Here is a 14986-nt window from a genome sequence, read left to right as displayed (position 1 = left end):
GGCATGCTAAAGAGATGTCAGCCATGCTAAACATTCGATGGTTATTCAGTATTACCATGAACTTATAATATTAATTTGTGCTCTAATCCTAGCGCTAGCCTAACACTGCGCTAAACCCAAAGGTGCGTTAGGAATGCTTTAAATTTCTACGTTTCTTACATAGAAGAAAATGTTCTTTTTATTCATATACACACAGGAGCCCTTCCCAGTCAAACACCTTGACATATCATGTCAAGGTGTTTATTTTAAAATGCTTTTGATCTGTTTTATGAAGGGGGAAAAAAAAAAGTAATCCTTACACTTTAATTCTGATCTCAAGTCGCGCTAAATATTCTGGAACAGTTTTGGATTTCCCTTGAGCACCAACTAATTTTCAACTTGTAATTACAGCGCTTTTTAGCTCGGTTGTGATACCCTTTGCAAGTATGTTTTGTGAGTTATGTAGGCTGTGCAAACCCATCTCCAGTAAAGGGGATTTACCATGGACTTGTAACATCCAGTTGCTAATGTTAGAGCAGTCTAGCGATACTGCTTATTGCTACCCACGCTATCATTAGCACGCCACTTGTAATCTGGGCCAATATCATTTAAAAGTGTGTAGAGACACAATAAACCCTGAAAGATAACATACAACAAATGTTTTATTAGGAAAGCAGTTTTTAAGAGACATATAAAGTCTGAATACAATTTGGAATCACAGCACTTTATTCGTTTATCATTTGTTTATCCTCACTCACAGTTCTTTGTCACAGTCTCTTTCGAGGACACAGATTCCTGCACTGTTCTTTAGGTAGCCAACATTGCAGAAGCAACCAGGACAACATATCTTTAAAAGTACTATGGGATGTTTAAACCGATTGGCACAATTTTTCTCATAAGAGGGACCACATGTATACTCCTCATTGGGGTCATTACATTTCTCTGAAAAAGAAGACAAAAACCTCAGTCAGATAAGAGTCATTTATTGTGGTTCACACATATCCCTCAGACCACTTATGTAACATTCTGCATACAATCAGTTTCATGTGAGCCCTCCAGTTGAAAGGTCAGTGTGAAATGGTAATTATGTAACCTGTTAGATGCTAGGTATAAAATAACGCACATGAAGGCTCTAAAACGATGTTTATATCCAGGGACGTCTCAGCTACGGGACCAAGTGGGTCCAAAAGACCCAGGCAGCACATCAGTGATTGAGTCAGTCACTGTCAGACAACTCCTGTCCTCTGTCTCTGCGGTGGAAGTCGCAGGCTCCCAGCAGCATAACCTCATCATGCACAAAGATACAGAACCAGTCAGGTGCGACATTCAATGTGTGACAAGGGCATCTCTTCCCTAAATACCTTCCCACTTATTGTGCAAATGTGTAGAAGCATTGGTTGCTTGCAGGTAGGTAGGCTTAGTAAGGTCAGCGGCCAGGTTAGTAGGTTGATATGCTAATTATAATTAGTAATGTTACCACGGGGGGGGGGGCGGCATCATGACATTGCATCCTTGGACCCAGGTGGCACAATATCTTGAGCCAGTCCTGTTTATGTCTCAACCAAAAGTAAAAAAAACTGTACACACACAAGATCAATTACTTTCACATTGGCTTTCAGGGACCAGTGTTTATTTTGGCGGCAAATGCTGATTTAGTATTAGTTTTAATCTTTTGACTAAAATGCCGGTTTAGTCGTATTTTAGTCACCTGAATTGTTTTAGTCAACTAAAATCTAAGGGGTTTAGTTAAAGGGTCAGTATACTATAAAATTGTTTTTCCCTTAATGTGTTTCCAATTATTTATTTTTTTACCAGCTGCAGAGTATAAAATGTATGAGATTTGCTTTTTTAAGACTTATTTGTGTATATGAATTAGCCGATTTAGTGTTTAAGCCACAACCTAATAAAATGGGTTGAGCTTGTAGGTATAATCAGATCTCATTACTTTATCATATTGTGTACATATACATGTGTCTTTATCTTATATCTGTAGGTATAATCAGATCTCATTACTGTATCACATTGTGTACATATACATGTGTCTTTATCTTATAGCTGTAGGTATAATCAGATCTCATTACTTTATCACATTGTGTACATATACATGTGTCTTTATCTTATATCTGTAGGTATAATCAGATCTCATTACTTTATCACATTGTGTACATATACATGTGTCTGTATCTTATATCTGTAGGTATAATCAGATCTCATTACTTTATCACATTGTGTACATATACATGTGTCTTTATCTTATATCTGTAGGTATAATCAGATCTCATTACTGTATCACATTGTGTACATATACATGTGTCTTTATCTTATATCTGTAGGTATAATCAGATCTCATTACTTTATCACACTGTGTACATATACATGTGTCTTTATCTTATATCTGTAGGTATAATCAGATCTCATTACTGTATCACACTGTGTACATATACATGTGTCTTTATCTTATATCTGTAGGTATAATCAGATCTCATTACTGTATCACATTGTGTACATATACATGCGTCTTTATCTTATATCTGTAGGTATAATCAGATCTCATTACTGTATCACATTGTGTAAATATACATGTGTCTTTATCTTATATCTGTAGGTATAATCAGATCTCATTACTGTATCACATTGTGTACATATACATGTGTCTTTAGCTTATATCTGTAGGTATAATCAGATCTCATTACTTTATCACATTGTGTACATATACATGTGTCTGTATCTTATATCTGTAGGTATAATCAGATCTCATTACTTTATCACATTGTGTACATATACATGTGTCTTTATCTTATATATGTAGGTATAATCAGATCTCATTACTTTATCACATTGTGTACATATACATGTGTCTGTATCTTATATCTGTAGGTATAATCAGATCTCATTACTTTATCACATTGTGTACATATACATGTGTCTGTATCTTATATCTGTAGTTATAATCAGATCTTATTTCTTATCACATTGTGTACATATACATGTGTCTTTATCTTATATCTGTAGGTATAATCAGATTTCATTACTGTATCACATTGTGTACATATACATGTGTCTTTATCTTATATCTGTAGGTATAATCAGATCTCATTACTTTATCACATTGTGTACATATAAATGCTTCTTTATCTTATATCTGTAGGTATAATCAGATCTCATTACTTTATCACATTGTGTACATATAAATGCTTCTTTATCTTATACCTGTCCGTAAACCAATCACCAATAGTTGAAGAGAACAATGGAAAATTAACATTTTATTACCTTATCTATCTTATACCCAACTGGGAGTGTAATTTCTTCTACTGGCTATGTTAACACAGCTTGGCCCCAAGGCCAAAAACTTTAAGGATAGTTGAGGATACCACAGGCTACATAAACTATTTAAAATGCCAATATAAGGGCAATGGAAATACTTGTAAACAATATAATACACTCCAGCAGGTAAAGTGGATCATTGGGAACAAATTAAAGGGGAGAATATTGATTAAACTGTCCCTTTAAAGTGTAATGCATTATTTAAGCATCTCTCTATAATTTCCAAACTCATTATATACTCCAGGAGTAAACATTTTATAATCTGTTAATATTTATGGTATTAAGCAGGGCCGGCTCAAGGCATTGTGCTGCCTGGGTCCGAAAATGAAATGACGCCCCCCCATAGTAAATTTACTAACTAACATATCAACCAACCAGCTTTGCCACCCCCTTAATAAGAATGCCTGCATGCAATTAATGTGTGTGTATATATACACACACACACACACACATATATACACACACCCTCCCCCTCTTCTCTCCACCCCTTTCTTTTAATTTTGCTGTCTGTCTAACAAAACCCATTTTGCATAATATTTTTTTTTACATTTATTTAGTGCTGTTTTATACGCATGATAGAAAACTGTAGCATAACCTTATCATGCACAAAGACAAAAAGAGCCAGTCAGGGGTGACATTCAAGGTGGTCACACCTGAATCGCTCTTTTTGTCTTTGTGCATGATAAGATTATGCTACAACTTTCTATCATGCGTATAAAACAGCACTAAATAAATGTAATTTTTTTTTAATGGAAAATGAATCTTGTTAGACAGACAGCAAAATTAAAAGAAAGGGGTGGAGAGAAACGAGGGCGAGGGATATATTTATATATATATATATATATATAAGTTAGAGTCATTCAGAAAGGCACTCCATATACAAATGTAGCAGCTTCCAGGGTGCACTTCAAAAAGTAATCCAATGTATATTTGTAGAAAAAGGCACTCACTGGTTCAAATAAAACTTAACTTTTAATAAATATTTAAGTTAAAAATGCATAACGTTTCGGAGGTATTCCACCTCCTTTTTCAAATGCATGATACAGACATTTTGGAAGATACAAAAAGCAGTATAAAATGTACATTACCCCTCCACCTTAAATAACCAAATGGCTTCTGATAACGCCGAGCCGCGACCGCGGCCCGCATGCTGCAGATCCGGAAATCATGTGACCGGAAGTTGCGTCATCTACGTGGATCACGTGATGACGTAGGTTGCCATAGTGACAGCGTTTGTTGTCTAACGATGTCACAGACAGTGAGGAATGGCCCATCTAAAGGGATACAAAGGCCAAAATAATTTTTAACTAACACATAGATCCTCTCTGCCTATACCATAGATTACTGCAGACAGCCGTATATCAGAGCACTGTGCAAAATAAAAACAGTAAGGGTAATCGATCATAAGTGATCAATGACAATTAAAAACATAAATATGGGGGACATGTAAATTCTATTCATTTCTAAGAAAACTACTTTTTTGTTGGTGTGTATATATCACAAAAATAATAATTCATTATATGGGTATTGGGGGATGTATTAAAACACCACTTATTAATAACCCAAACCCTAAATAATGTACATATATACACCCAATATATTTATACATTCTTCATATTTCCTGGAGCCTGGTAAAAAATACCAGAGGACTTAAGGACTGGAGAAAGTTAAAGTCATATATGAGAGTCAGCAATTGTAGATGTTATTTTTAGATGGATAAAACAATTATAGCCAATGGAGGAAAATGGAATCAGTTCCCAGTGTAAAATGGCGAGAAGTCCAGCATAGTGTTTAACCCCCTAGGTGTTATAGTGTCCAAGGTGTAAATCCATCTTGTCTCCAACCTCAGAAGCCGATTGCCCCTGTCACCTCCCCTTGTCAACGGTGGTACTTGGTCTATCAGCATGGTTTTTAGACTTGATACACCATGCTTGTGTCGGGCGAAATGGCGTGCTACTGGCTGATCAGAGTCGCCATTTTTGATGGCTTCCCTGATCGCGCAGCGATGATTAGCCATGCGCTCTCGAAACGTGGTGACCGTTTTCCCTATATATACAAGGGAGCAGGGGCAAATCAGCATATAAATCACGTGGGTACTCATGCATGAGAGTCTGTCGTTGATTTTATAGCGCTTATTCGTGTGTGGGTGTTGGAATGTGTCACCTTTCAGCATGCTGTCACACGTGACACAATTGCCACACTTAAAGCAGCCTTTTTTATTCGATTTTAACCAATTACTTGTCTCATAACACCTAAATGGGTCCGTTTTCATCAGCAAGTCCCACAAATTTCTTGCTCTTCGATATCTCATCTGTACAATGGGCCCCCCATTGAGTTCCTGTTGGAACTTCTACAAATTTGCCTTGAGAAGAATTATTTTAAATTTGAAAGAGACTTCTACTTGCAGATCTTGGGGACTGCCATGGGGTCGAACATGGCTCCCACGTACGCCAACCTCTACATGTCCTGGTATGAGCATTATATTATGCGACCCCAGGACATGGTAGAGGTGGTGTACTACACGAGATATATCGATGACGTCTTTTTGATTTGGCATGGGACTTAGGGATGGTTATGGACATTAAGGATGGAGCCATAAAACGTTTTGAGGATACTGGGATCAGAACAAAAGAGACCATTAACTCAGAGGAGAAACTCAATTTCATTACTACATTTGATCCAATGCATCAAAAGGTTGCTGGAGCAATCTCTAAACATTGGGACTTAGTCAGCTCTGATAAGTCCCTGCCATTCGTGAAACAACAACATCCTAGAATGGTATATCGAAGAGCAAGAAATTTGCGGGACTTGCTGGTGAAAACGGACCCAGTTAGGTGTTATGAGACAAGTAATTGGTTAAAATCGAATAAAAAAGGCTGCTTTAAGTGTGGCAATTGTGTCACGTGCGACAGCATGCTGAAAGGTGACACATTCCAACACCCACACACGAATAAGTGCTATAAAATCAACTACAGACTCTCATGCATAAGTACCCACGTGATTTATATGCTGATTTGCCCCTGCTCCCTTGTATGTATAGGGAATATGGTCACCACGTTTCGAGAGCGCATGGCTAATCATCGCTGCGCGATCAGGGAAGCCATCAAAAATGGCGACTCTGATCAGCCAGTAGCACGCCATTTCGCCCGACACAAGCATGGTGTATCAAGTCTAAAAACCATGCTGATAGACCAAGTACCACTGTTGACAAGGGGAGGTGACAGGGGCAATCGGCTTCTGAGGTTGGAGACAAGATGGATTTACACCTTGGACACTATAACACCTAGGGGGTTAAACACTATGCTGGACTTCTCGCCATTTTACACTGGGAACTGATTCAATTTTCCTCCATTGGCTATAATTGTTTTATCCATCTAAAAATAACATCTACAATTGCTGACTCTCATATATGACTTTAACTTTCTCCAGTCCTTAAGTCCTCTGGTATTTTTTACCATGCTCCAGGAAATATGAAGAATGTATAAATATATTGGGTGTATATATGTACATTATTTAGGGTTTGGGTTATTTATAAGTGGTGTTTTAATACATCCCCCAATACCCATATAATGAATTATTATTTTTGTGATATATACACACCAACAAACAAGTAGTTTTCTTAGAAATGAATAGAATTTACATGTCCCCCATATTTATGTTTTTAATTGTCATTGATCACTTATGATCGATTACCCTTACTGTTTTTATTTTGCACAGTGCTCTGATATACGGCTGTCTGCAGTAATCTATGGTATAGGCAGAGAGGATCTATGTGTTAGTTAAAAATTATTTTGGCCTTTGTATCCCTTTAGATGGGCCATTCCTCACTGTCTGTGACATCGTTAGACAACAAACGCTGTCACTATGGCAACCTACGTCATCACGTGATCCACGTAGATGACGCAACTTCCGGTCACATGATTTCCGGATCTGCAGCATGCGGGCCGCGGTCGCGGCTCGGCGTTATCAGAAGCCATTTGGTTATTTAAGGTGGAGGGGTAATGTACATTTTATACTGCTTTTTGTATCTTCCAAAATGTCTGTATCATGCATTTGAAAAAGGAGGTGGAATACCTCCGAAACGTTATGCATTTTTAACTTAAATATTTATTAAAAGTAACATTTTATTTGAACCAGTGAGTGCCTTTTTCTACAAATATATATATATATATATAAACTTTAGAAATCAATCTAATAGGATACTTGTTGGATTAGCCTTGTAATATTTTAGGTACATGTATTTTAAAATATCTAACCAGTGCAAAACATTTCTGCATAGTTAATTGTGTAAGAGGCACCTGGGACGTTATATTATATACAAATTAGAGATAGCATGATGTTCAAAATATATGGCAAGATATATATACAGTATTTGTGTGCCTGTTAAAAGTACTCTGAAATGTTGTCTAGGCAGATATGAAAATTGTACACTAATGTCCATATTATATACTAATAACTTTAAAAATTAAACAAAACACCATGCTTTTAACTTTTTGCAGAATTCCTGAAAATTAATACCTAAATGATATGGATTTTGTGCACAAACATTTAGGGTTTAAATTCAAGAGAGTAAAAAAATAAGGGACGTGGGACAGATTTAGAGCATTTACCTCCTTTGACAGAAATTTTCAACAACGTTTAAAATAAAAATAAAAAAAACATACAAATTGCACAACCATAAAGCAACTCAGATACGTTTTATAAATGTTTTTCAGAAGGAAGCACACGTATTTGACTTTTGTTTGCATTGTGCAGCCGGTCTCTAACTCTGCAGTTAGTTCCACTGAAATTTAGCAATGCTACCAAGTCCCACACCCCCCTCTTTCCCCAATATTTCAAAGCAGCCTGCCTAGTAAAGTAAAGGGATTAGATAAAACTGCCGTTCTGCAGCAGGAGATGAAGACTTTACCTGCCTTTCTGCTCTGTTATCTAATCGTGCAGTGAAGTGGAGGAGGTAACCAGAAAAGGCAACATAAACAAATATCCCTCATGTAGTGGCAGTCTCCTCCGTCTTGAAGCCCAATCCCCCAATGGAATGTTCACTCAGTGCTACCTTCCGCAGAGGAGGAGTTAGTTAGTGTAGCACAAACTGTCAATATGCAGCAAACTCTCACAGGCTCTACCGGCAGAAGAGCAGCTGTGATCTCTCCACTTCTCACTGCTAAGAAGGTTTTTACCTTCTTAGCCGCCCCTGTCAAGTGCCGCCTGGGTCCTTAGGACCCACTTGGTTCCATGGTTGAGCCGGCCCTGGTATTAAGGTTTAATCATGCAATACAGAAGTGCAACTTTAAAATATAAAAAACAAACTGTATTGGCTGTAACACCATTGCACATATTACCCAATATAAAAACACTTTAACAGTTCTCTGTTAATAATTTAAACAAGTATCAAGTAACTCAACACAACAAAGTTTCTGCAGCTAGCACAGGCACAGCATAACTTAAACCATTATTCGTGGGTTATGCTTATTTCTATAGGAAGAATCAATTAATTGTTCAGATTCGAAAACATTTTGGCAACTAAATTAACACTGCTCTACAACTTCCAAACTCATTATTTATTTTATTTATTTATTTATTTTATTTATAAAATATTTTACCAGGAAGGATACATTGAGATTTCTCTCGTTTTCAAGTATGTCCTGGGTCCACAAAACATTGCATTGATACAATAGGGTACAATAAAATTCAAAAACAATAATAATACACAATAGATGCAAACATTTTACATAGAACAGGTAAGAAATATATAATCAACCATGGCAGGTGCATTCTGTTTTGAGATATGTAGAGAGGGATCTCTAAAGGATGTTAGGCTTGGCGAAGATATGAAAGTGTGCGGGAGGTCATTCCATAATTGTGGCGCTCGGTAGGAAAAGGAGGATCGAGCTGCTTTCTTTTTGTATTGAGGTAAGCTAAATAATGTGCTGGTACTGGATCGGAGGTTATAGGAGGTGGAAATAGCCGGGGAGAGCATTCTGCTCAGGTAGGGTGGGAGCTTCCCAGAAAGGCTCTTAAACACAAGGCAGGAAAGATGGAGGGTGCATCTGGATTCCAGCGTCAGCCAGTTTAGTTCTTTTAGCATGTCACAATGGTGGGTCTTATAGTTACATTGTAGCACAAAGCGGCAGAACGAGTTATACAATGTATTAAGTTTATTAAGGTGAGTTTGCGGTGCAGGTGCGTATACTACGTCCCCATAATCCATGATAGGCATCAGCATTTGCTGTACAATCTTTTCCTTTATTGTAGGGCTGAGGCAGGATTTGTTTCTGTACAGGGCACCTAATTTTGGATAAAGTTTAGATGCAAGTTTTTCTGGAGGCCAGAAGATAGATTAGGGTCTAAGAACATACCCAAGTATTTGAAAGAGTGGACTGCGGTTAGCGTGCAATTGGATTTTGTTTTGAAGCGTAGATGGGAATTTTGTAATTTGTGTAATTTAAGCCCAGTTCCAAAGATCATTGTGACAGTTTTGTCAGTGTTTAGGAAGAGTTTGTTTTTTGAGATCCACTTTTCTACCTCTGTGAACTGGTCTTGGAGCACTGCCTCAAGCTGCGGCAGATCAGAATTGTTTGCATAGATTACCGTGTCGTCTGCGTACAGTTGAGGATTTGCAGACATAAGGCAAATCATTTATAAATAATGTGAATAGTAGAGGGCCGAGAATGGAACCTTGGGGAACACCACACGTGACTGGGAGAGGGAGGGAGTCACTGTTAGAAACAGAGACATATTGTGATCGATCCGATACATATGATCTAAACCTGGTTAACGGACGATCAGCAATACCAGAGTTTTTTAGTTTGAGCAGTAGTATGTCGTGGTCCACTGTGTCAAAAGCCTTAGCAAAATCAAGGAAAATAGCTCCAGTTAGGTCTCCTTGTTCCATGCCAGTTTGGATGTTGTTGCAAACTTTTAGGAGGGCAGTTGTAGTGGAGTGATTAGGTCGAAAACCTGATTGATCAGGGGTCAGATAGTTAGAAAGTTGGTAATACTCGCATACTTGCATATGGACGCATTTTTCTAAGATTTTTGACAATACTGGGAGCAATGATATAGGGCTATTCTACCTAGTCAAAATAAATACAAACTTGCCTGTAAAATAAAAAATAAACCCTAAGCTAGCTACAATGTAACTATTAGTTATATTGTAGCTATCTTAGGGTTTATTTTATAGGTAAGTATTTAGTTTTAAATAGGAATAATTTATTTATTTGTAGTAATTTTATTTAGATTTATTTAAATTATATTTTATTTAGGGGGGTGTTAGGGTTAGGGTTAGACTTAGATTTAGGGGTTAATACATTTAATATAGTTGCGGCGACGTTGGGGGCGGCAGATTAGGGGTTAATAAATGTAGGTAGGTGTAGGCGATGTTATGGACGGCAGATTAGGGGTTAATAAAATTTAAATAATGTTTGCGAGGTGGGAGTGCGGCAGTTTTGGGGTAATATATTTATTAAAGTGGCGGCGATGCCCGGTTGGCAGATTAGGGGTTAAAATTTTTATTTAAGTGTTTGCGATGTAGGGGGGGGGCCTCGGTTTAGGGGTTAATAGGTAGTTTATGGGTGTTAGTGTACTTTTTAGCACTTTAGTTAAGAGTTTTATGTTACGGGGTTAGCCCATAAAACTCTTAACTACTGACTTTTAAATGCGGTAGGAGTCTTGACAGGAGAGAATGTACCGCTCACTTTTTCCATGACTCGTAATTCCGGTGTTAGGAAAATCCCATTGAAAAGATAGGATACGTAATTGACGTAAGTGGATTTGCGGTATGTTTGAGTCGCGGAAAAATAGTAAGCAGTACACCTGTACCTGCAAGACTCGTAATATCAGCGTTAGGAAAAAAGCAGTGTTGGGACCTCTCAACGCTGCTTTTTAACGCAAAACTCTAGCCATTTGTTTGTTAGCAAATGGAAAATAAAATTTGTAAAAAAAAAAAAAAAAGATAAAGTGGTAAACTCATATATACACGCTTTAATAAAAAAAAATCATAAATATTAAAATAAGTTATAAGGGTTAAAAAAGGTATTTGTGCAAATATATTCAGGATACCAAATAGTGCAACAAATGAATATTATGAAAAACTACATTTTTCAGAATATCAATTCCAGATGATTAGTGTGAAACTAATTTTTCAGTGCTGCACATATCCAATATAAATATTGCAATATTTTAACTCATTATACACCAGCATTTGTTTAATATAAAGGAGAATATGCTAAAACTGTGCCTATTCTTGGAAGAAAATAAATTAATACACCCATGAAACCCTGATGGGGGGGATGCACTATTTAACCCCTTGTTACACATTTTGTTACCATTGTAAAACTCTGTGTATATCACATTGAATTAATTAACTGTATAACTTAATGCAGGTAACTTGCATCATTCCAATAGCTAATGTGCCAAACATTTTTCTGTTTATGTAGAGACGACCCATGGTCATATATAAAATACATAGAGTCACACAATGCAGTGTTTTAGTTATCATGGAATTTCATACCTTCTATGAAGCGGGTTTTATCTTTTACCACTGGCACACATAGTGCTAGAGGAGAAAAGAGAGATCATTACTATACAGAACAAAAATTACATTTGAAAAATATTCTTTTAGAGCTTTCTCAGTGAATTGTCTTGTTTGACTGACATTTTGCTATGTTAAAAATCACTAAGTGCCATCATATACACAGTTAAAAATCACTAAGTGCCATCATATACACAGTTAAAAATCACTAAGTGCCATCATATACACAGTTAAAAATCACTAAGTGCCATCATATACACAGTAAAAATCACTAAGTGCCATCATATACACAGTTAAAAATCACTAAGTGCCATCATGTACACAGTTAAAAATCACTAAGTGCCATCATGTACACAGTTAAAAATCACTAAGTGCCATCATATACACAGTTAAAAATCACTAAGTGCCATCATATACACAGTTAAAAATCACTAAGTGCCATCATATACACAGTTAAAAATCACTAAGTGCCATCATATACACAGTTAAAAATCACTAAGTGCCATCATATACACAGTAAAAATCACTAAGTGCCATCATATACACAGTTAAAAATCACTAAGTGCCATCATATACACAGTAAAAATCACTAAGTGCCATCATATACACAGTTAAAAATCACTAAGTGCCATCATATACACAGTTAAAAATTACTAAGTGCCATCATATACACAGTTAAAAATCACTAAGTGCCATCATATACACAGTAAAAATCACTAAGTGCCATCATATACACAGTAAAAATCACTAAGTGCCATCATATACACAGTTAAAAATCACTAAGTGCCATCATGTACACAGTTAAAAATCACTAAGTGCCATCATGTACACAGTTAAAAATCACTAAGTGCCATCATATACACAGTAAAAATCACTAAGTGCCATCATATACACAGTTAAAAATCACTAAGTGCCATCATGTACACAGTTAAAAATCACTAAGTGCCATCATATACACAGTTAAAAATCACTAAGTGCCATCATGTACACAGTTAAAAATCACTAAGTGCCATCATGTACACAGTTAAAAATCACTAAGTGCCATCATATACACAGTTAAAAATCACTAAGTGCCATCATATACACAGTTAAAAATCACTAAGTGCCATCACATACACAGTTAAAAATCACTAAGTGCCATCATATACACAGTTAAAAATCACTAAGTGCCATCATGTACACAGTTAAAAATCACTAAGTGCCATCATATACACAGTTAAAAATCACTAAGTGCCATCATATACACAGTTAAAAATCACTAAGTGCCATCATGTACATAGTAAAAATCACTAAGTGCCATCATATACACAGTTAAAAATCACTAAGTGCCATCATATACACAGTTAAAATCACTAAGTGCCATCATATACACAGTTAAAAATCACTAAGTGCCATCATGTACACAGTTAAAAATCACTAAGTGCCATCATATACACAGTTAAAAATCACACTTAAAGTACAGTGTAGCTTCAAAATAGGTTAAAATCCTACTGAAGAGTACAAAATTCAATGTGTACTTTATTATTCATTTGTAAAATGAGTCTTGCAGACTTGCATGGGCTGGGCAGGACCAGTAAATACATACAAAAAAATATAATCAACCAATGCATGATAAAACTACAATGCAATAGCACTTAGGCTGAACAGTGAACTTCAAATTAGTAGTTTTTTTTCTTGTACATTTCAAAGTAATGTGTATTTCCACTCCTCCTGTATCATGTGACAGGCAACAGCCAATCACAAATGCATATACGTATATTCTGTGAATTCTTGCACATGCTCAGTAGGAGCTGGTGACTCAAAGAGTGTAAATATTAAAAGACTGCACATTTTGTTAATTCACAGAATATTTGTATATGTATGTTGTGATTGGCTGATGGCTGTCACATGATACAGTGGGAAGGAAAATAAAACTAACTAAAATGTGTCAGAAAAACATCTATTACTTGTGAAATGCAAACTAAGGGCTTGATGATGAAAACCTCACCGACATGGAGAGAAATCACACAGAATCTTTGGGATTTTTTTAGACCATATATTGTAATGTAGGAGTTTCTCCTTCACTAAAGAACACTACATAGCAACATAAAGAACTCTCAAGTAGGGATGGGTGAATGTGTTTATATTTGAATTTGAATGTTAGAACGAATGTTATTGTAGAAATTCGATTTACATAATAGAATGTTGATAAGAACGAATATTCTTAAAAATTCGATTTTCGGATGTTATTTACAGTTTTCGAATGTGACATTGGAATTCGAATGTCACTTTCGAATTTGAATATTACATTTATAAAACACAATTGCAGACTACAGAAACACTATTTCGAATTTGAATGTCACATTCATAAAACACAATATTAGACTAGAAATACTATTTTTGAATTTGAATGTCACATTTGAATCGAATATTACATTCAAATCAAATATCACATTTATTAAACACAGTTGTAAACTAGAAATACTATTTCGAATTCTAATGTGATATTCAAATTCGAATATTACATTTAAAAAACACAGTATTAGACTAGAAATACTATTTAAAATTCGAATGTAGCATTCGACTTTGAATATTACATTTATTAAACACAGTTGTAGAATAGAAATACTATTTCAAATTAGAATATTACATTTCGAAAATTGAATGAATACATAGCTAAACATTCTATTATTCGAACAAATATTTTCGAATTTTATTGAAAAGTTCCAAAACAAAAATTTGAAAATAGAATGTTAGAATGTTAGATAAACATTCAAAATTCGATTTAAAGGAACAAATGTATCAGAATTCATTTTAAATTTCGAATTTTTAGAAACATTTGCCCATCCGTACTCTCAAGCTAAAATTTGTATTTCTACATTTTTTTAATGGGACCTCACCGTAACAACAAGGCTTCTTAGCTCATCTCGCCTGAGCGGAGATTTAGATCAGTGTTTCTCAACCGCAGCCCTCCATTACCCCCAACAATCCAGGTTTTCATGATATCTGAACCAGAGCACAGATGAAATAATCAGCTGATCAGTAACCATGGCTACTAACCTGCTCTCACCCATCAGCTGATTATTTCACCTGTGCTCTAGTTCAGTTATAATGAATACTTGGCCTGTTGGGGGTACTTGAAGACTGCTTTAGCATTTAACAAGTGCTTTTACA

The 14986-nt window shown here is 35.9% G+C and overlaps 1 protein-coding gene across 1 annotated transcript in view; it reads right to left on the bottom strand.

Annotated features, from left to right (window-relative positions):
* Positions 1-623: 623 nt before the first annotated feature.
* Positions 624-14986, bottom strand: part of LOC128637956 (venom peptide CtAPI-like) — a 14787-nt gene continuing 424 nt past the window's right edge. The window contains exons 2-3 of the mRNA XM_053689843.1: positions 11813-11857; positions 624-921 (exon numbers count right to left, since the gene is read on the bottom strand). Coding sequence (XP_053545818.1) covers positions 734-921; positions 11813-11857 — 233 coding nt within the window. The 3' untranslated portion in view covers positions 624-733. The remainder of the gene's footprint in view (positions 922-11812; positions 11858-14986) is intronic.

Source organism: Bombina bombina, chromosome 8 (assembly GCF_027579735.1).
Source record: "Bombina bombina isolate aBomBom1 chromosome 8, aBomBom1.pri, whole genome shotgun sequence".
Classification (NCBI taxonomy): domain Eukaryota; kingdom Metazoa; phylum Chordata; class Amphibia; order Anura; family Bombinatoridae; genus Bombina; species Bombina bombina.
This window is presented reverse-complemented; position numbering and strand designations above follow the sequence as displayed.